Source organism: Eleginops maclovinus, chromosome 3 (genome assembly GCF_036324505.1).
Source record: "Eleginops maclovinus isolate JMC-PN-2008 ecotype Puerto Natales chromosome 3, JC_Emac_rtc_rv5, whole genome shotgun sequence".
NCBI classification, from domain to species: Eukaryota; Metazoa; Chordata; class Actinopteri; order Perciformes; family Eleginopidae; genus Eleginops; species Eleginops maclovinus.
In genome coordinates, this window is record NC_086351.1 from 11,312,260 (window position 1) to 11,339,798 (window position 27,539).

Sequence of the window (27,539 nt, forward strand, 5' to 3'; positions counted from 1 at the left end):
TTTCCAATTGAACTGTAATATGTTTAATGCTGTTAAATTATTTTTACATTCCTACATAAAGAGTTGATTTCTAATGTGTTTATAATGGATAATCCCTCAGTTTTATGCAGAACACCTCGTTTGTGTTACATGTTATTTAATGTTTGTATCTTTATATTTTTAGTCATCCATGCTCTTCTCTTATGTTTGTGTGTGTTATTAGTGATAAAGTAAATTATCCTTGAACAAAATAACTAGATTACCTTAACAGGGGTTTCTAACAGGTGATCAGCCTTTAAAACTGTGAAATTGTTTCCAGTGATTTCTATTGGACAACGTGTTAATATAACTTCAAGAACATCAACATAGCCCTTGCATGAAAGAAGACAGTAAACCACACAAATGGTACATTTCAAAACCGTTTTATATGAACTGTAGTAGATATGAACCACAAAACTATAGAAAATGATTAAAACTGATCTTGAAGTTTCAAATGAATCAATAAAATGCATCCATAATCAAATATGTAAAATGTAACCCTATAAAAAATAGTGGTACAGTGACACAGAAAACAGCTTGTTTTAAAAACAAGAATCAAACACTGTTGTATGTTTCTTTTTAAATGTAATCTCAGATAATAAAAAAAAAACAAAGCTGGCACTAAATAAAGCTAGAATTTGGGCCACATTCTCCTACAGACCTCTAATATTTCCTGTTTAGTAATCAGAGGTCACTTCTGCTGCTAGCTTGCTGTTTCCATGAATTGCTCAGTGCCATAGGGTCAGCAGCCAAAGATCATCAGTGTTTAGAAGAGAGGGCACCTTTTCTTCTTCTTTTCACTGGAGGCTTTGGTTGCTTTGGTGATGGCATTCACGAGAATTTTGGAGATACACTCCAGCTGCTCGTGTGAGTCAATGCTGCAACAGTGACGAAGAGATGGAGGATATGCCTTTCCTGGAGAACATAGCCTTGAAACGCTGTCAAGCTATTTTAATGGAGAGTACAAGTTCAGACAAATGAGAAAAGCCTTTTGAAAATCTGAAATTCTGTTTAATAGCTCCTAAACTTTAGTTTTCAAATGTTTCATTTACATTTTTACTGCACAGACTTTGTCTTCTGATTTTTCTTGCTAATCCTTGTACCGCCTCACTTCCTTGTTTGACTCACCTCCTGCACAAAACAAAGGGCCTTCTCTTCTTCTTCAGACAGGGGGCAGCATTCCTTCACAAAGCCATTGAGAGGAAAACCAACAGGGAACCTAAAACACAGTAAATCTGTTAATATGTTTATGTTCACAATGCAGAAACAACAGAAAATACTGCAGATTGATGGTATAAGCACATTACAACATAAAATATATTTTAGCATATGAGGCTGCTTGGTACAAATGTATTTTTCTTTGAAAGAAGAAATGAGCAAAAGCAGCAAAAGAAACTGAAGGAAACTAACTGTACTGTATTGCCCTACAAAAAAGAACAATGAAATAGGAAGAAAAAGAAGACATAGATAATAACAGATCCAAGGCAAGCTGTAGGAAGTATGTTCTTACTTCTTTTTGATGATCTTGTGAGTGTCACAGATGTTGTGAAGGGAGAGCTCTTTAGCAGTGGAGGTCAGATTATAATATGGGTCAGGAGAAAGGGTTTTCAAACAGGTGTATTTGCGATCTTCCACGTTATCCAAACAACACTCGAAATCCACTTGTTTACCATTCTTGTTGCAAAACCTGTTAAGCTCCTCACGCCACTAAAACATAAACGAAGAAAGGACATGAGAAGGCAGCAAACTTTACTCAATTAGGAAAAATATTTATGTTTGTAGGTTTTTTGGTTTACCTTCTGGTCAGCACAGTCGAGCACACCCTGCTTCTTTTTGCAGCACTGTTTGAATCCCTTTTCTACACGATTAATGGTCTTTGCCTGACGAGCAATCAATTCATAGCCGGAATTTGGAAGGCAATTTACTTTGTATAGGGGCCGTAGCTTCTGGTCGCGACACAGTGATTCAATGTTGTCAGCGGAGGGTCGTCCGGGAGGAAAGTTAAAGTCTTTTTCAGGAGGTTTTATATGAATCGAATATCCTCTGGCTCCTCTGACAACGTATTTACTCGTTATTGTCCTGTAAAGTATGAGGCACATGGTCAGAGTGAAACCTGACCACCTTCAACCTTTAGGATGTATTTAACCAAAAGAAGTGTGTTTTGCAATGTAACAATTTATTTGTATTGAAATTCCATGAAAAGACTCAAGCGAATGTGTTAGGCTGCATTCAGAGTGAATTAAGCCTTGTAGTAAAAAAGCCGCCCTGTCATTCATAAGAATGGGACTATTCCAACGATGCAGCGTGGGTTTCATGTAGATGGCTCAGTCTAAAGAGACAGAGTGTTGTTCAGCAACAAATATTAAACCTACTGTAGCTCAATTGCTAGCTCACACTGAAGCATTTTCTGACATTGGTCAAGGAACTACTAAGTGTAGAATGTAAAATGGTTGCCGTCAAAATAACAAAATAATCGTTTTTTGGACAGAAATGTGTCTACATTTTTATCTTTTCATGGGATGTAAATTATTTAGAAAATATTAAGACATCTTTCATTAGCAGGGGGTCAACATTGTAAAAGCTGCAATTGATTTCTGAATTGATCCCATGCATAAGAGCATAAATTATGTTTAAGAAGTTTTAACTTGGCAACAGTCAATATCAAGTGTTTACTGGAGCATATTGTATCAAATTAAATTCATACCACGAACAATCCAAGGGGGAAAAGTCAAAGTCTTCAGTGGAGGGAATCTGTGGCACCGGCAGCTCCTGTGTCGCTGTGTAGTTTGGGTTTGTAGCTTCGTTATGGAAGCAGTTTAGCCTGTCGCTGCCTCGTTGCTTGCAGCATTCAGATTGAAGATCCTTTATTGATGAATCCTCCTCACAGTAGGAATGGATTGCGAACCCCCACTGTAGTTGGCAGAAGACCACAAACAGTCAGTGTGTAAGCATTCATCCTTCAATAGTGACATGAAGTTTGAATGAGGCTGTACTTTAAGTGAAAGGGCCGGCTGCAAAATGTAGAGTATCTTAAGACACACTTAGACACATTTTTATCAAAACAAATAGTAGGACATAAGATTAAGAAAAAGTATTTTTTTCACGAAAGAATTTGAGGCAGGTTTGTTGCTTGTCTGATCCTCTGGTTCTCATGCCAAGGCCTGTCTGTTATGTCAGGCTAGGCTGCATATAATTGGGCGTATCAAATGGAAACACCCAGGGCCTTTATGTTTGATCCAAAAAGCAAGTACCATCATCTCAGCAATGTGAAGAATGTTTCATGCCCTTTTTATGTCCAGGGTAGAACAAAAACATACACAAAAATGTGTTTGGAGTATTTGACACTAGACTTGATAAAACAAAGCTTCAGGAACTAAGTTAATATATAAATATAAAGTTATTAAAGTTGGCAATTAAGATCATATTTATGAGAGCATTCCTCTACATAAAGTATTAGTCGATAACATTCAATGATCTTGTTTTTGTAATCATAAATCAACATGGATTGGGATCAAGCTTCGGTACTTGAAAAAGTATTTATGTTGAGTCTAATGACAAGATGATGCAAAACATTATCAACAAGGTGGAGTAAAACAATTGTAGCACAATTACAGTTAAAAGATGCAGGATATCCTATCATGTCACATTTATACTGAGTTGAAGAAATTGCTGAATTGACTGTAGCAGACTCACCGCCTTAAAGGCGCAACACAGCGTCACCTCTGTCCCCCACGTGTGGTTGCTTCCGCAGCATGAACTAAAAAGGTTCTCCAACTTGTTGACAGAACTGGCCATTCGCTTCAACTTCCCATAACCACTGGTAGGAAAGTAAGAGTCTGGGTAGCGGGGACGATGGTCTCCATTGATACAGATGGCATGGATATTGTCGGAAGTCGGTCGGCCGAGGGGGAACTCAACAGGATACTCCATCCAGGGAATACCACCAGGGGAACGGGGCCTAAAACTTGGTCGACCTTAGAGGAAAAGACAGGAATTATACTGTTATCTGATACAAATAGAGCACTAGGTAGTTAAGGTGAATTCAATTAAAACCCAAGTGAGGAAAATAAATACGAACCTCCTCTAGGTGTCAAGACTCTTGGTCCGAGAAATCCTGAGAGATAAAAGGTTGTTATATCAAAAAGTGTTTTCTGAGTGCAGTCACTTCTATACATAACTAGAGGGAGTAAGTAACAAGTGGAAGCAGATGAAGTTAAGCCCAAACAATGTCCTAACAATAGGTAAGAAGGCAAACGGTAAAATACTCTTGGGATCGGGATGTGGCAGTTCCGACTGCTTCTGAAGCACAATGCGTCCTGGTTGTATCATTTCTGAAAGACAAAGCGATTTTAAAAACAAGGATTTACAATATACATATATATATATATGTCAACCCATATAATGGCACCACAGGGACACAAATAATGATGTTGTATATTATTAAAGTTTTAAAGAGCTGGAAAAATGCCACTCTGAACCTCTAAGATTATTTTGGTTCTTGCAGAGATACTGCACAAGTATGTGAAGTCAGGCACCTTGCATGATTTCGTCAATGTCAAAGGTGACCTCATGTTGCCCCATGTCCTGCCCATCTGGAAATTGTACACACAAAGAGAAGGAGAGAAAGAGGGAAAGGGAAAGAGGAAACAAGAAAGAGGCAGAAAGCCAGAAAAAGTTATCCAACCATTATTGCACAAATTATACTGAGAACAAGGGGCGACCATTACAATCAAAAGTCTTTCAAATGTTACTAAATGTTTGTAAGTAACATCAGAGAAATGTTCTCGATCATTGAAAATGTAATAAATAATGTTAATTACAACACTTTATACAGTGATTCATCATTTAATATGACAATTATTATAGTATTATTTAACCATATATTTACCATTGTATGATATTTAATTATCTTATTACATAAATTAATGCAAAGTAATTATTTAATTGTACTAAGTTAAGTATTGTTTCTTTGAAACTAAGTGAAAATGTATAAAGAATAATTACCGTTAATAATATTCAAGTTGTAGCCTACTTAAGTACTTGGACTAAGTTTTAGTGTAGTGCCACACATAGGCCTACTGTGATATAAAAGTCCTTATTGCTACAAGATTATTGTCGGCTGGTCTGCGATATGAACGCACTTACAGCTGCTTAGACGATCAAAAATGGAGTCAAGAAGCAACGACTTCTATCATGAAAACAACAACAACAACAACAACAAGAAACAGGAAAATAACAGTACCGACCCTTGGATGCTGAGCTCAGTAAAACCAAGACCAATGCTGTGCAGCAGGCTAGGGTCGCGGGAGACCCCATGGCTCAGAGGCTAGTGTCCTGAACTGTTTGTCCTGCAAATAATGTCAGTCTGTCCTGGCGCAGAGAGCAGGGTGTAGAGGCCGCCCAGGGAAACAGATCGGCCCGGCAATTGGTCCAACAGAGGCTGTCCTGCTGTCCGCCTGAAAGACCGTAAACGCGTGACTGTGCAAACAGATTTTATAGTTGTGGGGTTTCATGGTAACCAGACGGGGTGAGGAAGAAAAAGGGAGGGAAGGAAGTTTTTTCAACATGACTCATCCTGAGTGCTTATATGTGGGAAATGATCAACTCTTCTTGTTTTGTGTTTTTTTAGTCTGAGCAGCAGTGATGTGGAGTAACTTAAGTATATTAACTCTGTACTTCAGATTTCTTTTTAGATACTTTACTTGATTATTGTGTTGCTACCCAACTACGACATAGAGATAAATAGTGTACTTTTATTCCACTATTAATACCTTTGGTTACTTTGCAGGTTTGGATTAATGATGTCAGATTGAATCAACACTTAAATCAGACTTTAATTACACTTAGATCAACATTCACAAGAATACCCTGCAGTACATATAAGTGATTACAACTAGCAGCACCTTTACCAACTTTGATAAACACTTTAATGCATCAATAATTATAATAAAACATATCATATATTAATCTGAAATGGATCAATCTGCATGATGAGTACTTTAAGTATATTTTGATGCTAATACTTTTGTACTTTTGTTTTAGTGACATTTTGAATGCAGGACTTTTACTTGTAACAGAGCATTTGTACACTCTGGTACTTTTACTTTTACTCAAGTACGAGATCTGATTACTTCTCCCACCTCCGCTGGGCACATGTGTTAATGATTTTTTTATTTCTTCTTTTTCATTGTGCGCCACCTATTTCATACAGAGTACTTTTCAAAATCTATGTAAATTGTATTCCAATGGTTGGGTTCCCATTTGACTAAAAATACTGTTTTACTCTGCCACTGGTGCCTTTATGTAATGGCCAACTGAATTTCGAAAAGATCAAATGAATAAAACTGAAACCATTTACCATAACACAGATGTTAACTTGGCATTGATGCCTTAAAGGATAGAGTCAGACACACATCTGTTTTGAGAAAATATAGATTACCATTCTCTGTCACAGTGCGATACCTTAAGGCCATGTTGGCATTTTTAAACAGTAAGATTAAAAAATATTTTTACAATCAACACTTTATATAATAATACAAGTAAAGGCCACGAAAAAAACAGGAGCCTACATTTCCCAAAATGCCAAAATGTTTGTCTTTTAAATGCTACAACTCATGATTGTGACACAGGCTATTCAAGTTACACTAATTAAAATCTTCCACCACAACAAAAATGTTTTGTAAATTTCCTAAAATTCAACAGAATGAATAAAGGATATGATTTAGCATATCTTACAAAATAAAAACATGTATTAATGTATAGCTATATTCTGTCCCGCCAACCCTACTTTTTGATTAATTCTTTGCTTGTCGAGAGAGAGATATCAAAGGTCTTAAACTCGTCTTTATCTCACACAGTTTGAGTCCAGGGTTATTGTGACCTTTTGGATTCCAGTCAGGAAGACTTGCTGACCTCTACACAGTCCCCCCCCGTAGCTGTCCTTTAATGAGTTTCCACAGTTTACTCTCTATAGGTTACAGCTTAAACTGGAAGGATTATCTTGCCTTTGCTGCTCTGCCAGTAGATCTTTCCCATCATAAACAGCAGTTATCACAACATTTTTTAGGGGATTGAGGGATGGGAGCCGGAAACTCTACAGAAGAGTTTGTCCCGAGTCGAAATTCCTTTGAGAGAGAAAACAAAAACAGACTTGCACAGGGCTGCAATACTGTCTCACTCATACTCAGACTGGGAAAATAAATATGTTGTATTGAGGCAGTTCTTTCCACAAATGTAACTTTAAGGCTGCTTAAAACTGTTTTTGTTTGAGCATTTTTGGCTGTTTTTCTTTACTTGTAGGAGTAAATAAGATAGGTCTAGTTTATTTGTATTGCTCAATTACACTTTACAGGTCCAGAACAGCAAAAGTATGTTAGTTTCCACAGAAGACGTTATCAAAACAGGGATTAAAGTGTGTGCAACAGCTGCTGGTGTTGTGCTCTATTCAACATGAGAACATCTCAATATGAATTGCTTTCTCTGTCTTTCCTAAACAAACTGAAATATAAAAGAAAAAATCATTGCATGTAGTACTTCTCCTTTAGCAGCTTTCTAAAGTGACCTTTCAACTTCATTAGCAACAGTTTTTTGTTTATGACAACTTAATAACTTTCCACTTACCCATAATGACTAACATTTCCTGTGTCGTGTGCTGCAGCAACAACTCCTTGGTACATGACGACAATGCCTCGATGTTCTTCATGTAATGCTGAGATCATGCTAATTACTTCAGAGCTCAGTCTGATGCTTGCAAATGGTGCTTAGTTTTGAATTTGGCTAATCATTTCATAACAGGATCTTCTTTTTTCTCAAATGTATAAGTCTAAAACAGTTTTTGTTACACCACTAAAAGACAAAGGAAGTTACCACATCTGCCTGGGTAACGGCCTCATCAGTTTATTTAAGGATTTACATGGAATAAGCCGAATTTTAAACTCAGTCCTTCCAGAAAAGAGGAGCAACATTCGGTCATACGATATTTAATGCCAAAACATCTCATCATTTCGTCTTTACTCATGGCTTTATTTGTGGAAATCATATGCAAGTTCTGAGAAAAAAGGAAAAGTTGGATCACTACTTTATTGCTCACATTTTAATTGAATTTATACAGTTAATGCAACATCTTTTCTAGGCTTAAAAACACCAAAAGCCTGTTAGGATCTGTTCAAACACAAAGGACAACATTTAAGAGGTACGGCTGCTTTGTAGGACTTATGGTCGATCTGTTACCTGAAGAGGAGATGCATTTCTCTACAAAAACAAGGTCAGGTTGTCTCGGTTTTCTGGGTGTGTTTAACACTCTGTATGTAATTGTCACACACCAATATTTATTTATTTGCAGGGCTACTTGTTACGCACTACATTAACCTTCAAATGTGTATGTGGTATGTGAAGGTAGGATTTTTTTACAGGCTCCTGAAATACTGAGAGAGAGAGAGCACCACAAGCCAATTAGCAACTGATTGTCAATTCTGAACATCAGATAAAATTGGAAAAAAACATAACCTTCATCATCTTCCTTATGTGCCTTGTGTCTCTGTTCGGGCTTATTTAACACATACATAAACAGTCATACTTTCCTTCTTCTGAACTAGCATTTTAAACAATGAAAGGTGTTCTGCTTTTTTAAATGTCTGTGTCCGAATGCACTGTAACTCAGAAAATTAATTCTGGACCCCTCTAACAATGTACTGTCAAACAACAACAAAAGCACACGTTTCCCTGTAATAATCAAAACACTTTTAAACTGTGAAAATATTGATATTTATCTCTGATGCAAGCTATCCAAAAGCTCTGCTGGAATTCATAAAATACAGTAGTAAACAAGTTAAGATTACAGTGCTTTTTCTCATTTATTTTAATTATTAGAAAAATAGATTCTGTCAAGGAAGTAAAGAAGACTTGAAATAAGTTTGTGTCTTTGCATGATCTAGTGAATCATCAGTGAGTGGTTCCCGGCAGCTGCTCAGCCTCGCAGGCAAACAGCTCCTTGTAAAGAGGAGGGAACAGAGAGTGAGCGGTGAGTGGGTAACGCTGACTGAACCAGCGCAGCTTCTCCATGTGCAGACTGCACAGTGAACGCAGCACTGCCATCCTCTGGTACAGCTGCAGGGAGGACACAGACATAATCAGACATCCTCGTTCTATTACAGTGATGAACATGCAGATAAAAGAATATGATATAGAGAATTCAGCCCGGGAATGAGGCATGTACCTTGTGCAATAGACTTTCTTGATTGTCTCGGTGGAGAATGTGTGAGAGTCCAAACTCCACGCTTCTTTGCACTCGTTGAACTCTGGTTCTGTCCTCCAGACATGGACGCTCTGCACAAAAAGACAAAAGAAAAGATTATTAAACCCTTAACATACGTTCAAATGGACCTACATACAGATATTACTGGTTCACTGTGTTGAATGTTATTGTTACCATGTCCATTTAAAGCCACTAGGGGGCAGAGAGGCCGATTTTATGGGAATGAATGAAGGGGAAGACAGGAAGGTGTTGGGTAAAAGGCTAAAAAGGTTTATTTCTGATATATGTCATTTAAAAAACTAAACCTGATCGCCCAGAAGCTTCTTAAGAACATTTTGATACTTTGAATGAACATGTTTCAATTCATACATACATTTTTTTTTGCAATACCGATAAAAATGTTGTCTGTTATTTAGATAGATTTAGACTAAAAACTACATTCTGAAAAATCAAAAACTTTTGGGTATAAAAAATTACCCAAACACCGATTCGTCAAGAACCATCAATTAAAACCTGAAAATATAGAAGGGTAAATCCTGCAGCATAGTGAAGAAAAATATGCTATACATAAGTAAAAAATAATAAAATAGATGTTGCCAGATGTGTGAAAAAGACAGAAAGGTTTGCCTGTTGGTAACAGGCAGTAAGTTCTGTATTGTCCTCCAACTTTTCTATGTTTCAGATCTACATAATTGAAAGACAGGTGAGTTGGTCTTACCTGTGTTGATCAGCACCAGAGCACTGAAGAGAGCGATCTGCTGCTCAGTGAGCTTGAGAGCACACATATTGTGAGCAAAGTCAAACACTGCTGTGATTAAATCACCACATGCTGTAAGATAAGAAACCACTGAGCGTTGATAAATCCTCATATATTTAAATATTGTGTTCAGGGCACATTTGGTTTCAGAACTGCCTTTGTGCTTCAGGTTTGAGCAGTATGTACTGTAAGGAACTCCTCACCCAGAGACTTGAAGACTTCAACTCCAGCAAATTTCCCATCGAAAAAGACGGTGTTGTTCTCTGTGTTGAAGTAGCGACACATCCGGACTAGAACCACCTCCATAGAGCCTAATTGAAGAAAGAAGTGAAGAGAACTTACATTTATTTCTGATTGTGATTGAAGATGAAGGTGACTTCTTGTTTGTGTCAGGGAAACTCACCGGTCTTCAGGAGAGCTATCTGGTCGTTCTGGCTGAGCATACGAAAACCTGGGATGTGTTTCGCAAACTCCACCACATACTGGACAGCATCAGTCAGTCGGATGGCACAGTGCTGCCACATGTCATCCACTGACTGGGAGTAGGGGTAAGAAATCAAATAAAATGTTGGTTCAATATTAAAGGGTGGGTTTATTTCAAGATAAAATTCAAATCAACCAAAAACGTTTATCAGAATTGAACTCATGCTATTGGTTAATGTCCTTTGTTCTGATCAGTTTCAGCATTTTTACTCTGTATTTGTTAAATGTTAAATACATTGTGCTGCTTAAAAGACATGTTTGTATGATCAAAAAAGTAATTAACATTAAATTGAACATAAGCTTCCTGTGTGATCAAAGAGGGAGGAAGAGGGAAAATGATAAAAGTTTTCTCAGTTTTCTGTTTGATGAATCAAAAGTAGCTGTAACCTCAAGCCTTCTTAAATGGCCTGTTTTGTTCTGAGATACGAGAGTAAGAACTGAGATCGCTAAAACAGTCATCAGGTAGATTTACTTTGCTCTGGTAGGCTTGGATCTCCTCTCTGCTGAGCACTTTCCATCTGAGAGCCTGCAGCTCCTCTGCCCTGTACTGAGTGGTCTCTCTGTGGGAGCGCACAATGCTGGCACACAGCTCATCTGGAAATCAAAGAAAGAAGTTCCCGATAAATATTACGAAATCAATACAGTCCACACACATTAGCCCACTCTGTTGTTTGCTCACCGATGTTTCTCAAAGAGTGAGGATAGAGGCTGTAAGGATCCTCCAGAGGGCTGTAGGGGTGAATCGCCACCAGATCATGAGTTGGCTGTCTGGAGTCAAATCCTGACATGAGAAAGGAAAAGACAAACGAAGAATAAGCACAGGAGGATGAAGGGATCTGCACACAGAGACATTAGGTTCACACAAGTGTCTCACCGCTTTCAGGGAGTCCGCTGTTGTCGCCCCTCCCCTGGGATCTCGACGTGGGAGACACAGCAGAGCCTCGGTAGATCATACCCGACACCTGGGACTCATTCGGGGAGCACATCAGGTAAGGGTGGACATCAGCCGTGTAGGACAGCAGCTCGGACTCCCCGGTGAAGGAGTAGGTGGAGGCCATGGGTTGAAGGAGTTGCGCTGAGCGGTCTTGACGGGCCTTGGTGGGGAAGGACAAGAGAGACGGGGTGTCTTCCTGAAGCTGCTGCTGCTGCTGCTGTCGGTGCCTCTCCACTTCAGCAATCAGGGAGTCCCGCTGACGTTTGGACATCCGTCCGAACTTGACAGCTGGGGAGGACAAACACATGAAAACATTGAAATAAAAAAATTTTCTGTGTGAAGAATATAATTTGTCCATTTGTGTGTCTCACCATCTCTGCTCATGCCCTGTGCTAAGCACTTCTGCAGGCGGCAGTGTTGGCAGCGGTTGCGGCTGGCCCGGTCGATCTGACAGTTGTTCTGCCTGGAGCAGGAGTAGGAAACAGTAGGCAGCTGGCTACGCCGGAAAAATCCCTGAGGAGTGATTCAGGTATGAAGTAGTTAACAGAGCACAGGGGAAACACGGTGTTTGAGGCAGTGAATATAACATAATAGAGAAAAAGTGAATATTGATAATCATGATTTACAAAAATATGATACATCAGCCAACAGGAAACAATAAAAAATGCTCACTTTATAAAAAGGTGTTGTGTACTTTCTGATGAATAAACCATGTAACATTACATACTAAATAAACACAAACATATGTTGGACAGTTCTATACTCACTTTTCTTGTTTGATATCATTCCAAATACACTATGCAGAATTGAAAAACATCTCCAAGATAATATTAGCTTATATGTCACGCTACCTCTAACTATTCATTTAGACAAGTAGACTTTATTTCTGTCTTTTGGAGAGTTATATAAAAAGATTGATACCACTCTCATCTGTCAATGTCAACATCCTAAAGTCTAAAGGTGGAGATAGCCAGCCCTGATCTGGCAAAACTCAAAGATGTAACTGCCCTCGGTCAAGAAATAATACAGCACATAACCCTTTGTAAGATCATATGGCGTTGTTTCACACTTCAGGTTTGTGTACAGATTAAACTAAGGAGCTTAAACATGTTCATAAGGGAGCCTTCGAGGTGCTGATAGGTGAAACATTTGACAAGGTTAGCTGTTTCCTCCCCAGTTTTATGATAAGCTAATCCAAACGTATATTGAATAGACAAACATAAGAGTGGCTTTCAATGGCCTCATCTAATTCTCTAGGCCGTTGTTCCTAGTATGTCAAATGTATGTGTGTGTGTGTGTGTGTGTGTGTGTGTGTGTGTGTGTGTGTGTGTGTGTGTGTGTGTGTGTGTGTGTGTGTGTGTGTGTGTGTGTGTGTGTGTGTGTGTGTGTGTGTGTGTGTGTGTGTGTGTGTGTGTGCGCGTGTGTGTGTTTACAGTAGGTTGTTGGATGCTTTTATCTCACCTTGCAGCCCTCACAAGTGATGACTCCATAATGGACTCCAGAGGACTTATCCCCACAGATCTTACATGGAATAACTTCAATCTGGGCTGAAACACAGAAGTGAAAGCACCCATGTCAATATTTTAAATTTCATCCCTTTTAAACTTTTCTCCAAACAGGTGCCACCTGACACCCAGATTACATGTTAATCAGCAGCTGAACATGAGGAGAAAAGCATAACATGTTTCAACAAAATGAACAGCACAAAAATAATATTGAAAATGATTGCTGTTTTCTGATTCATAAATCATTTGAATAAATCACCAATCTTATCTTCCATATCACACAGCCTTTAAAGAAGGTAAAATTTGCCAATAAGCATCACAATAACACTTAATTCTTTAACCCCCCGTGAGAACTTGAGTTAGGCTGTACTTCCCCATTAACATCTATCAACTGTTGTGGGCCCAATGTGAACCAAAGGTGTTTTCCTCTTAGCACCTCCTGTCTTAATAATAAAGAACAAAATAACATCAAATACGGCGAGGAGTTTTCTGAGGAGTTGGAATATTTGCAAATGGAGAAGGGCGAGGAAGACAAAGGTGTCAACCTCAGAGTCCTTTCAAGTGGTTGACTGGCTTCTCTTTCATTCTGACTGTCCCTCTTTCATGTCTTTTCTGTCTTTCAAAATCCTTCTCTATCTCGCTCATAAGTTACAGCTGCCAGTAATGAACTCTCTTCACCTTCATCACTGCCAGTAATGGCCCTCCCCCCTCTCCCCCTGATCTATGTAACTCTCACGCCCTTTAGTCTTTTGCCTAGTGGCGATTTTGGTCATAATCGCATGTCCTTTGATTCAATAAAGAACCACATATGTCTAGACACCATTGTTAGTTTCAGGTGTGAACAGTTTTACAGTATATCCTGACAATCAAATTCAATTCAATCAAAGTAATAAGGACTGTGCATTTGCAATATACAACACATTTAACATTAAATGGTGACACATCACATAGTATTGTCATTTTTTCTCAATAATCTCCTTTTATCTATTCCTCTCATCTTTCCTCTTCCTTCCAAGAAAGCACTGAAGGAGTGATTGTTTTCTGTGAGACAAACTCTCACGTCTGATACTCAAACTGAATGCAGTAGTATTTGTGTTTCCTTGCATAACTGTGTCAGATTTTCTCACGAGTGTGTGTTAGTGTGTCAGTGTGTGCCCTCTTTATCTGGTGCTCGGAGGACAGCCAGTCTGGGGAGGAATTCACTTTTCAAATGCACACGTAGAGTATACACATGAAGCAGAAATTAGAAATGTGATAGTTGCTGCACACAGAGCTGACTAATTGACCTCAAGATTTACCATGATAAGGATTAGAGTATTTCACAAAGTCAACTGACACTGTAAACATGACTGGATAATTTGCTTGAAATAAGCTCAGCCGAAACAGTTCCTGCTATCTAAACCTCATAAAAAATCAGATATCACATAAAGTAATCTGATAAAAGACGCTGAGTTGTGACTATGATTGCGTGCAGCAGAACACGAGTGGTCTCTGCAGTTTTTTTTCTCTCTTAATTTGAGTTCTGATTGTCGACCTCAAAAAAACAGGAAATCCACAGTGACCCACAACCTTTCACTCATCACACACGTACACACACACAAACACACACAGCAATCACATACACCACTCATTCATGGACTTTCCATGCGATCATAGCACTTAAATATGAAATATATAACAACCCAGCCACACACAGCCCAGTATCTAAAGCAGCATCACATTTAAACTCAACTTCGTTGGAGAAAACAACAAAAACACACAGGGAATCTGCGAATTCTGGAATTAGCCTGTGAGTATCAAGACACCTGTATCTAGTAAGCAAGTGGAAATGAAATAAAAAGTAGATAAACACTGACGCTTCTTTTTTTTTTTATGGTCTCACCTTGTTATCTCCAGCCACAGGCTTAGACCAATCATAGCCAGCATCTCCTGGTGTGTGTGTGTGTGTGTGTGTATGTTTGTGTGTGTGTGTGTGTGTAAAAGAGATTAAATACTCAAAAATCACTAAACCACCATTGTTTCTTCTGATAGCGGGTTCTTCTTGTGACAAAGTACGTGGTTATTGTGTCTTTCAGACAATATGAAACAGTTCCTATTTTACAATTACATGTCAATTTAACTTCCTTTTTAACTAAAATTGCACTGACTAGCATTAACTAATTATTAGAGTAAATTTTACTGTGGATCTTATTTACTCAATCAGTATTGAAGATTAATTTACCAACCAATATCCAAGCAACACTATTAGTTTCAGTGGCATAAGGTCAAGTTTGACAATATCTTGTTTAACCGTTCACATTTGATATTTCCGCTCTGTTTCAGTAACGCTCAACAGTATGAAACCAGCCATGAACAGGCCACACAAACCTGTATCTTAATCTTCATTCTGCAATGAGATTCCAACAAGCCAACCAACCCCATCAATTTAAATGGTTGGTAGTAAAATCGACGATGTTAGGAAGAGAACATGATGAGTACAGTAGATGTGCAGTGGTGGAAATGTTCTGGTTTGCTTGTCAAAATAAAAGAGTGCCCTCCCACGCTTCCGCAAGACTGCTACGCAGAGATGGACTGATTTACATCGTTTGATGAGGATTTAGTTTAGTTTTTGGGTTATCAATGACTTAAAATGCACACACGTTTAGTGGTGGTGCAAACAGCAGAAGCTTTTGTGTATTACAGCACTTACAGATAATGAAACATTCACAGGTCTCTCTCGTAACAACTTCCTGCTGAACAATAACTTTGGTCTTAATTTTTTGTCATTTTCAAGCTTGACAACAAAACAATACAGTATTACAAATCACACAAAACAATACTGAAAATGCCCAAAAAATCTATACACAACATCCCTTATATATGAAGCAATCATGAGAAAACAGATAAACAAAGGAAAAGGTTTGATGTCTGGATTTCGACATAGAAAGCGTGTGTGAGTACATGTTTTTGTGTGTGTGTGTGTGTGTGTGTGTGGCGGGGGTGTCTTGTTATATATTGCTAATCTCAAGTCTTCAGTCTGCCAATATCACCCCGTCAGCAGTCTGTTCTTTGCACTGTAAACGGACAAAAAAACTCAACTTTCCTCTGATGGAAGCTTTCATTTGGTACATACGCAAACAAACTTTGTTTACACACCCACCCACACACACACACACACACACACACACACACACACCTACACACCTACAGTACACACACACTCACAGAATAACAAAGAGATGTGTTTTTGATTCAAAAGTTTACACAATTAATGATGATCGTTTATTAATCTACAGCACCATTGCAGGATAATGGTTTATAAGGTAATGCAAAGTTATTTATACTTTATATATTAAAATATGTGTTGTCTTCTTTAATCAAAACAAATAAAACTTTAAAGATTTGAGTATAGCATTTTTCCTGAGGCAAGACGTTTGAAATATTTTTCATCCACCAGTGTTGATAAAAACACCTTAAACTGCATCGAAACTAATATTGCGATGGAGGGGAAAATGCAACATCTTTCTACTTAATAAAATACAATGGTATTCATTTTAATAATATATAAAATGCATGCTTTTATCATTTAAAATAGAGTAGATTATAGTTCAATGTAATTTCAAACCTTTAATTTGAAATTCATTGGTTCTGCAGTAGAAAAGAGAAAAAGGTTTTTTAAAACTTTTAAATTGACAAAATGTAAATATGCCTGACACAATATTTTTTACTCAAAGAGAAAATCCTTAATTTAAGAAAACAGTTTAAAGCATCTTTGAAAAACTTTTTTTATCATCAAAATCTTTTTTTATCAGCTGAAATAAAAAAGATGCACAACAGGGCATTTTTTAATAATAAATATTTCTTTAAATCCTCCTATATTTAATATTGACTTACTTTATATTTCAGGTTGCAAATTTCACAATGGTGATTGCAGATATACAGCTGATAAATAGCTTTGTTTTTATCAAACTGTGCTGGTAGTTATATAAACTCACTGCTGAGTTTTTTTCATGATTTGACACCAAACTAGAGAGCATCTACCGACAGTATCTGAGAGAAGGGGATTTATAATCTTAACACCAATTTGCATCAGATCTACCATGTCTCACTTTGAAGTGCAGGCTGAACTTGGGGGTGTTTAAAGGAGACATACGTATGAATCAACTCATGTGTTGTATTTCTTTAACCATACTTTTGGTGGGAATGTGTCACCTGCGATTTTGATGTAAGCTTTGATCTAAAGCCAACCGCTTCTGCTTTGGAAGTGCAGAGGAACAAGGAAATCCTCTCTGATTAAGTAACTGTAAGAATCCCCGAACACAACAACAAAGCCATATGAAAAGTGTGTGAGCGTAAATTGTGACGGAATCAAGAACCACTGTGAGTGTGTAACATTTACATAATTCAAAGTTTACTGTTGAGGAGAAGACACAGACGTTAAAATGTTTCAGCAATAGGAGCCTCTCTTTCTCTTTGGAGCACACACTATTCACACACAGCTGCAGGGCTGAGATATGCTATATCTAGACGCCATCTAAAAAGCAGCTGCTGATCTATGTGCGCTTCTGCATCTATACGTGTGTGTGTGTGTGTGTTTGCATGTTGCAAGACAGAAAGAGTGTATCAGCATATGTGAAGATAAATCATGTATCATTGTTTGTTTCCTTATCCCATCTACTTGTATTTGTTCTTTTAAATGACTGTGAATAAAAAATCCTGACAAAGTAAATTCTGCTATACGTTTTACAATAATATTGGCATATCCTCTGCATCCTGTGTGTGTCTGAGGTCAGTCCATTCAAACTGACACACTGCTGTCGTGAAGCATCCTGTTTTCCTGTTTCTTTCGTTTGCACTTTGGTAAGATTTCAGTGTTGCCTATAAAGTTTGCAACAATCAACATGTCAAACTTGAACTTCTTACCTTGAATCTTAATTTTTATAATTTGCAAATTATACTACTTATAACGGATATATGATGACTCGACTTTTGCAAATAAATATAAACATTAGGAATGACATTTTAACTTAATGCACTTATTGCATTTGTCTCTTTACATCTTGAAGCAGTTCAGCTTCTTGCCGGCGCTGCATCGTGTATGTAGGAGGCAGCGAGAGAAGAAATATCTGAGACATGATTCAAATCTTAAATCAATCAAAATTGAGTCATGTCACCAAACCTTAAACTGAAACACATATTGATGTGAACTTACAAACAGCCAATCAAGAACTCTGGAGAGATTCAGTTAAGTTTCAAAACAAATAAACACACACGCCTTTATAAGGTGAGTTAAAGTGATTACAAAAGTATGTGTGTGTATGTCCAATTAAAGATTAAAAATTGAATAAAAACAAAGAAAAGTTAAAAACAAAACAAGAAAATTAGAATCAAGTTCAACCCAGTGATAAATAAAATGAAAAGCAAACACCAAGATTAAAAAGCTTAATCCCACGGCCATATAAAGTGAAACAAAGAGACTAAAAGAGGTTAACACGTTTGAAGCAACAGGTGTCTAAGTGCATGATTACCCAGTTATTTCAGAGATTTGATAAAATCAGAAAAAGATAAAGCTGCTGAAACCTTAACGTTAAACTAGAACGCATATTGATAACAGTATGATGCATTAGAAGCATCACGTCACAGTTATACAATCACTTTCAATATACTACGAAATGAGGGTAGATGAGAAACTTTGACCAAATAACATGTCGTTAATAATAAAATATATGGATTGGACGGCCAACACATACACACACACACACACACACAGACATCACACCAAAGAAATTCATTCCTACCTCGCATCATCCTGTCCTCGACTTCAGACGTTTGTCCCACTTTCACAAACTCACTGGTCGTCTCACTTTGTCTAATGATACTGTTTCTTTTGACACACTTTTTTCCACGCCACCTATACTCTCAATATTTCTTCTTTTTTTCATTCGTCCTTTACCGAGTCAGGTTGGGTGCTCACTGCAGCTTCGGCAAACATATACAGACTTTTGAGTGTCTGTCACCGCCTCACCTTCCTTGTTAATGTGCATACGTGTGTGTATGTGTCTGTTTGTGTCGTGAGAGAGAGAAGAGATAAAAGAAGAAAGGGGGGACTGTCCCTTACCCTGGCTTTTTTTTTTCTCAAGGTACTTTTTCCTTATACCTTTGTTGTTATCCTTCACCCCCTCACTCTTTACCACATATATATAAAAAAAAAAACTTTATGATGTCTGACTGCTTTAAGACTCTCCCTGAGAATTGAAATCAAATCATTTTCTAAAGGAACAACCGGGGGATCGAATAAAACATGTAAGTAAAAGAGTTGGAGCTCATTATTAATTACTTTTATGTTCAGCAAGGACGTTGTGCTTTAATTTAATACAACATATTTTAATAGATTATTATCTTTTGTAGTTGCTGTATTTGTCAGAGTAATGCAGCTATATGTTTCCCTGTTGAATGCAGTGAAGTAGAAAGTAGAAAAGTCAAAACTGTGGTACTTGAAGGTGCCTCAAAATCTTTCTGTCACTATCCTCGCTCCATCTACAGCAGCTGACTGAATGACACAAGACCAACCTGGATCCGTATCTCACACACCAAAAATTCACAAGGATTTATGATATACTCAAGAAGAAGAAGAAGAAGTAGAAGAAGAAAAATAATAATAATAATAATAATAATAAGAAGACGAAGAAGAAGAAGACGAAGAAGAAGAAGAAGAAGAAGAAGAAGAAGAAGAAGAAGAAGAAGAAGAAGAAGAAGAAGAAGAAGAAGAAGAAGAAGAAGAAGAAGAAGAAGAAGAAGAAGAAGAAGAAGACGAAGAAGAAGAATCGGAGGATGAAACCCTCTTTATTGGTCACACACATGCACACAGCGGAGCACACACAGTGAAATGTGACCTCTGCATTCAACCCATCCTAGTTCTAGGAGCAGTTACTCACAAGAATCAATAAAGTAATCATTATCTATGCTTATGTCTGAGTATCATCACACCAGCTAACATGAAGGTTGGTGGTGTGTTAGGCTCAGCATCTTACACTTGATAACACAGCCAGGTGTGCTAAAGTTGTGGCAGAAAGTGTTCAACCAAAGAAGTTAAAAACAGACAAGATGTTATCGCTGTCATCTGCATTTGGATGCCAATATGCCAAAGCTGTAGAAGTTGGTGTTTTTACCGGTGTGTGCGGTGTATGTGTGTGTGTGTGTGTGTGTGTGTGTGTGTGTGTGTGTGTGTGTGTGTGTGTGTGTGTGTGTGTGTGTGTGTGTGTGTAAGGGGAGCAACACAGGTGCAACACACACAATGTGTTGCTAATGGCCCAACTCCAGCGACACCACAGTGCGTGTGTTAGCTGTACAGGTGCAATGTTGTATGTTCAGTAACTATGAAGTTAACCACAAATGCATGCACAAATATCTAGCACAAACACAAGCAATGTCATTATCACACACCCGAAAATATTTCATCGAGAACTTACTCAAATGAGTCTTCTTGGACACGGCTCCTTCTGAGGGAGAAACAACCCAGTTAGTAAATTCAAAACTACACGGCACTTACTGTAAATGTAAGTAAGCTGTACCATATGTGAGCATCCAGGAGAATCATTTATACGCAAAAACAGAACATGCAGTGTACGTATGAGCTTTACAGATTACACTTTAAATTCAGGCTAAACCCCAAACTGAACCCAGGGCGAATCAACACACATTTCATACGGAGGGTTCAGTCCGCCCATGTTACAAAGAAGCAAGGTATTTACATAGTTGTACTAATTTAAATTTTGTTTTTGCTATTTTGCACTTCACTACACTACTTCACAACATTTCAGGAAGAAATGAATACCCACAATCCCAAAACTAAAGCATGAACGTACTGCCCACACACTAATAATATTATATTATATTAAGAGGGGGTGTTTGGCATAATACCATTCATTCTGAAGTGTGTATTGTTGCCAAAACCTCTGCTACTATTAAACAATAGGATCATTTTCCTGTTTGGAGTTTGTTCATAACCTTTTGTCATTTTGTATTGATTATTTTTTCTGCATTATCTGAATACTTCCTTCCCCCCTATGTCCTGCACTGCAGCAAGCTTAGCTTGGCATTGCATCACCATGTAGTGTAAATCATTATGATGTTAGAATACATCAAAAGTTATTGCATTTGCAAATGAGTATCTAACAATGTAGTCCTGAAATGCACTGACTTAGATCTGAATCAAGGGACTAAATTAGCTATGAACAGTGTTTTGACACAACTCTGGCTTCAACATACAGATATAAACTCCTCATTAAATGCTTAATGGCAGTTTGGCTCAGGGGTTTAAGAATGCATTACTTTCTTTTTATTTTTTCCAATGTCACAAAACCAGTGGACAGATAAGAAGCCCTACTGATAACAGAGAGATTAAAATTAAAGAATTCCTTTTCAAGCTGAGAAGAGTGACTCTTCGGCACCCACACGACCACACACACACACACACACACACATGCACACACAGGAGATAAAGGCAGAGGAAAGTGAGTGACTGTGAAGCAATTTTTTGTCTACCTGTTTGACCACAATTGCGAGAAAGTCTGAATTGCAGTGGGTGTGAGCAAACTTGCAGAGGGGCGATTCTGAGCCAAGGGGTTTATTTCTGGAGTTGTGTGTGTGTGTCTGCGTGTGTGTGAGACAGAGAGGTTTGAAGGCAGGGGAGATAAGTATCAATTGAAGACGTAGAGCTAGCTGGTCTTTGTCTGGCGTCAGATCAGGCCCTCTGTGGTTTCCACTGTTTTCCTCCCCTCATCAAATCAGTTTTGCTTCATAAGCAGAAAGCAAGGAAAGAAAGCAGAGCAGTACACGCACACGGAAAAAAGTAAAGACATTTCAACGCCAACTGAGGGTTTGCTAAATAAAAAGATTTATGTTGGATGAAATCATAAGAGTAATTATTTTGTTTAAATCGAAGAATCTTTAAACCTTTCAAATGTTTTTAATTAAAAAAGTTACATGAGCTTTGCATTCATATGGTTGTATTACTCAGTTTTAGAAATGCACAACTCCAAACATAGGCATTCACTGTGGTAAGTCACACACTTATCAACAGAAATTAGCTAGGAAAAATAATTTAAAGCCATCTGAGGCCTACTGAATTTAGGCAAACTCTACTGTCATTTCTGAAATCTGGTGTTAATGAGTTCCGCTTTTTGAAGTTGATGGAAATGGAATGGAAAAAGGTTAGTGGTCGGTGGCTAGCGGCGTGGGGGGAAATGAATGCAATCACCGGCATTGGCTTTTAAACAAACTAAATTTGACATAACATACACATGTAACAAAACACACCTGTCAGCCAAGCCGTCAAACCAACACAGTGTTAACACACACACACACGCAAACACAAGCACACACACAAATACACACTATAAACGACTGTGCTGATTCGGAGCCACAAACATCAACTCCACTCATCATTCAAAAACTCACTCTCGTCTCTACACTCTTACATCTAAGCTGACTGCTGAAGTGACAATTGCTGCATTATATAACAGCGCTGAAGACCACTGAACCTACAGCTTCGCCTTTTTATAAACCATGACATACAGCACAGAAAAGATACAACATTTAAATATTTTTAAAGTCCTATAAATATTCTCCATAGTACTCTCCATAGTGTAACATAAGTTGTGCAGAAGAGGCAGATGGTGTTTTAAGCTGGTGGTCAATATAGCTAGTTATAACAAATAGGTAAAAAAAAAAATATTTATAAAAACAACACACTGAACACATCAATGTAAAAGCTACATCAATGTAAATTATTTTAAGGGCAAGCCCGAAAAAAAAAGGTTTGGATGTTGGTCAGGATAAGAGCAGGTTGATAAACTAACCTCAAATCTGTGGCACTAACAAAGCGCTCTGAGGGTGTTAAATCATGGAGAAGCCATGAATGTAGCTCAGGACTAACTGCTTACAAATTAAAAAAGCCTCCATAAAATTTGAAAAAAAACGAAAGCACACTGCTCCAGGTGTGACAAAATTAAAGCAGGATTCACAATTTTAAGATGAATAAAAATACATTTTGTGGAGTGTCTTCCAAAAAACAATACACGGTTTGTTCACCTAAAAATGACTTACGGAATGTTAAATCATTAAGGAGTTAATATCTTTTCCAATTCATTTAAAAGAAAATCATGATTGTGAATTTAAAAAAACTAATTTTAGGGAGGCATGAAATAACAACAAACACGGATATAAAGTTTACAAATCACTGCAGACATTTTTTTTAAGGAAGAGGAACTGACTATGGATAGATCCCTGAGTGACCCCAGATACAGTTAGTATCCTATAATGAATAGAAGCATATTGACTCAACTGACTGGAGGAAATGCAATGTGGAGCAGTACCAGAGACTCAAACCCAGCGCTCGACAAAAATGAGCAGACACCCACAACAGCCACTAAAACCAAGAATCACCTTAAGAAGAGCCATCTCAGCTAAATGGAAAACGGTGCAACCACACTGCACTTCACTTTAACCAGATTGAAATGCCATTACAGCAATTCGAGCATTTGATAAATTAGCTGATTTTTTTCTTTTACAAAAATCCTCAAACCCCTTTTTGTAGCTCTAAGGTTTGTAAAATGTTTGTTTCCGTAGTATCGGGTCAGTATCCTGTATAATGTGTTTCCAGCTCCGGATGTCTCATGCATGATTTTAAACTGAATCGCCCAGAATTTGTCTGACATTTGGTACAACTGGAATCCCTTACATTATCTTGGTTTGAACAACAAACAAAAAAAACCTACAAAGGTTTGGCTTTAAGCTAATGCAGTAGCGCTTAATCTGGTTGGGTTTATAGATAGGAAATGTACCTGCAGGATTCATGCTTTTGAGTTTGTTTCTTCATGGATGAATGTAGTTATTGTCAGCTAAATGAAATGTAACGTAATGGCTGCAGAGCATCACTCACCCATGGCAGGACAGTTAGGTGGAAGGACTTTCAAAACAATTGAGGTATGATATAAAAACAAACCTGTGTTTACCTGCAGTACAATAAAGTCTGTCACTACATAGTAATAAAGAATGTAAAATATCTACATCTCGACAATATAAAAAAACACTTTGGACTAGAGGTGTTTCAATATGCTGGTATTGACAACAACCATTATATTAAACATTGGTCATGTTAATAGTACACACATGATAATATTGTGTAATTAATCCAGCTCTTATTCATTTCTGTATACCGCTCATGCTTTGTCTCTCTCCCTCACATCCCACATACAAACAAGAATAAACAAATGTCCCCATTATACAAAATGTGACCGATTGTTATTTATATTTAAGACTTTCAGATATTGTGATATTGAGAATTATTTTGTCCATAATAATTGTGCAGTCAAAATCCAATATTGTGACTTTACTATTTGGGACAATATTAATGAATATTCCTTATTGTTTGCATCCATTGGTATTTTTTGCTCTTGTCCTCTCTGTTAACCTCAATCTTATGTCTCTATATCTACATCTTTGGGTACTTTTAGTACCACCGAATCACTTTATAACTGTCCAAATAAATGACTTTTTATGAACAAACAAAGGTGGAAAATAAGAATCATTGCTGGTGTTTACTGTCCAATGAATAACATCTAGAAAGCAGGACTCATTTACTTGAGTATTACTCAACTGTGATCCTGATATATTTACTATAAAAAAAGACACTTCACATCCATTAGTGAAGCTCTGCAGGTAAACTCTAGCAAATGCTTGAGATTATAATAAAGGTGTTCAATGGGCTTCAGGCAGAGGGACAAGGTGTCTTGATCAAGTGACTGCAAGTTTGATTTTAGCCGAGGAGAGGCTTTGAATAGTAAAGCATTGACCAAAAACAGAAGCAAAAATAAGAACTAATCCCTAAGGATTACTCCGGCTTACTGCCATTCTTACCCACTCGCTGCACCTTAACCACACTGCAGTGAGAAGGATGAGGAGGGTTAACAGGTGAAGATGAATGAGAGCGAAAGTGAACACTGTGACAGGGACAACAGAAAAGGCCAGTGTAGGAAAAGCTAAGTAAAGTGACATAAAGAGTCAGCAGGAGGAGATACATGTGAGTGGGAGTGGACAACGCATGGCATGCTGGGAGATAACGTTTGCTTTGTGTCATAAAGAGAGAGGACATGAAGACACAATGTTACACTGCAATGTAAGAAAACAGCTATAATTGCAAGTTGTATGCAACATGCAGAGGCATAACAGTTGATAAAGCCCACACATGCTGCATAATAAACCTCAGTGATGGTCCTCTTACCTCTTTTGATAGGGTTGTCAGTGGGGGGCACGTCGAGCTCCTCATATTCCATAACTCTCCTGTCAAAACACTGGGTGGTCCTACACACTCACCTCTCTCAAAGACACACACAAACCACAAACGCCTGCCAAGTCAGTCTATTTGAACTCCCCCTGCCGCCATTAGACTAAGACGGTAACGTGACAAAACTCGAGCTCATACTACCTGTTGGTTGCTCTAGCGCCCGGGCCGGCGCAGGCATTTGAAAACATGCACTGCCATCTCGCCTCCCTCTTGTCCTTACAGCGGGAGCCACAGCTCGGTCGTCATGTTGTTACCTCTCTCTGTCAGCCTCCCGTTTGTTCCGAAGTACACCTCCTTTTGTGAGGTCGTTTTGAAATAATTTAATTCCCCCCGAGGCAGCAGCAGCAGAGGGGAGAGAGTGCAGCTGGACCGGCCGGCCGTTCACAAGTCGCGCGCCCCGGCCTCCCCCTCCCCGCGCCCTCCGTGCGCCCTTACCGTCCCAGGCTGGAGAGAGTTATGTCACCGGCTGTTACGTAATAGCAGCGGATCGGGTTTTGCTTTGTAGTGCTCAATTGAGAAATATAATCCCATGGTGCTGCCACACATTTCCGCCACACTAATCGAAACAGTACAATGCATAGAGAAGACATTCAATTAAATCCCAGTGTAGGTCTGGCCTTTCACTTCTACTTTATGTTTACAGTAACAGCAACATGGGAAAAAAACCAAACTGCATTTATATCCCTCTTCATATGCTGGTTGGACCAAGTGGCAAAAACACCTGCAGGGCTCTTTACATGTAATATATGCAGAGAGACTACTTTAACTGCAATACTTGATTGTATCTGAAGTAGGAAAATAACTTCAGACACAAAGAAAACGATGAATAATCGATATGTGTTCTCAGTTTACATCATTGTGGTAAATGTTCCTCTATCAAGTGGCGCTTACAGAATCACATGCTGGATACACAATGGAGGAATGTGATTAGATACTTTTAATAAAGTAGTGTACAAGAGTACACTGTTTAGAAATCCTTACTTTATTATTTTACTTCACCACTTAAATAGCATTTATCTGACAGCTGGAGTAACTTACTTTTGAGATTAGTGTTTAACAGACAAATCCTCTTAAAATGTGTGCAAGTAATTTCAAAGCTGTTCAACATCAACATGCTGCTTACATGTTTATGCATTAATCACATATTATGACATCTAATAAAATGCTACTGATACTGATGATAAATATAAAACCCACTTAAAGAACAACACAAGCATTACACATGACCAGAGCCCATTTCTTTAAGCTGTTCATTAGTTACCAAATCTCAATAGGAGAGAGGCCGTAACTAAGGAATAGGTGTTATCTTTACTTGGTTCACATTCACAGCTCTCTTTGCTACACTCTCTGTCAAATGATTAATTAATAGCTTGACATCCTTAGGCCTATTTTGCTAATAAATCATCCCACACTAATACCACTGTAAGGATGCCAATTAAAAATAACAGTTCATTTTCATAAGTGACAGACACCGCCATTCTGTCAGATGCTTCCACATTGAGCCATTCTTTGATTCTTTCTTTAAAGATTACAGGTCAAATGAACCTTTCGAAGTGGAAGTTGCACTTAAGGGTAATATATCTAAAGTAAAAATCAGTCTTTGGGAGTGCTACATTGGGCAAAGCTTGTTGCAGGTGGTTTTAACTGAAAGTTAAAAACAACTACCCCCACACTGCCCCCCACCTGCTTCCTCAAACCCAACTTGACCACATAAGTCTTCAGGGGAGAAGAAAAAACTGGTGTTCATTTGTCATGCATCCGCCACCCAACAAACACACAAGAGTTTTGAGAAAGTCAGGTAACATTTCCATCTGTACTTGTACTGAGGTTAAAGATGTGAGGGGCCCTCAGAAGACCACCAGGCCTCTACTGATGAGCCCAGACACTCAGAAACCCCACATCAGACCAAACTGTGAGAACTGAAGTTAAATGCGTGCAAAGGTTTGTATACTCCAGACCAATATTTTACGGCATAAAAACAAAACAAAATACAGTAGAACCTGCTAATACAAGCAATTCCTGTAGTTATGTTTTAAATGGAGGAAATAGTCATTTTTCTTTCTAATTGTCACAATTATTTCAGGGATATGCAGAGCTGGTTGGCAGTGAAGAAAAGTAAATATATATTAGATACAGTATAAAGAAATACTACTGCTTATACAAAAACAGGAAGCATTAGTAAAACATAACATATTAGCTCCTATTTTGCATTTTGCTAAAGTGTAGGTGAAATCATTTCCATGTTTGATGAACGTCAATACAAG

General features: G+C 38.1%; 2 protein-coding genes across 8 annotated transcripts; both read right to left on the bottom strand.

Moving 5' to 3' along the window:
• Positions 1-385: 385 nt before the first annotated feature.
• Positions 386-5,518, bottom strand: LOC134861799 (extracellular matrix protein 1-like). Its single transcript, XM_063879271.1, has 10 exons — positions 5,265-5,518; positions 4,554-4,610; positions 4,284-4,349; positions 4,097-4,132; positions 3,712-3,992; positions 2,723-2,928; positions 1,815-2,097; positions 1,529-1,725; positions 1,147-1,237; positions 386-964 (listed from the first exon to the last, which is right to left on the bottom strand). The coding sequence occupies exons 1-10, from the start codon at positions 5,332-5,334 to the stop codon at positions 785-787; spliced, it is 1,467 nt and encodes a 488-aa protein (XP_063735341.1). The 5' UTR covers positions 5,335-5,518; the 3' UTR covers positions 386-784.
• A 2,560-nt stretch (positions 5,519-8,078) lies between these two features.
• Positions 8,079-25,686, bottom strand: rorc (RAR-related orphan receptor C). 7 transcript variants are annotated; one of them, XM_063880218.1, is made up of 13 exons: positions 25,417-25,686; positions 25,213-25,304; positions 20,399-20,428; positions 12,907-12,992; positions 11,817-11,958; positions 11,386-11,733; positions 11,191-11,292; positions 10,984-11,105; positions 10,432-10,564; positions 10,232-10,339; positions 9,990-10,100; positions 9,233-9,342; positions 8,079-9,123 (listed from the first exon to the last, which is right to left on the bottom strand). In XM_063880218.1, exons 2-13 carry the CDS (start codon positions 25,262-25,264, stop codon positions 8,959-8,961), a joined length of 1,509 nt encoding a protein of 502 aa, XP_063736288.1. In that variant the 5' UTR covers positions 25,265-25,304; positions 25,417-25,686; the 3' UTR covers positions 8,079-8,958. The 7 variants fall into 7 exon arrangements, with proteins under 7 accessions (XP_063736288.1, XP_063736286.1, XP_063736287.1 ...); XM_063880216.1 differs by having other exon boundaries at positions 25,213-25,308; XM_063880217.1 differs by having other exon boundaries at positions 25,213-25,336.
• Between the last annotated feature and the right edge of the window lie 1,853 nt (positions 25,687-27,539).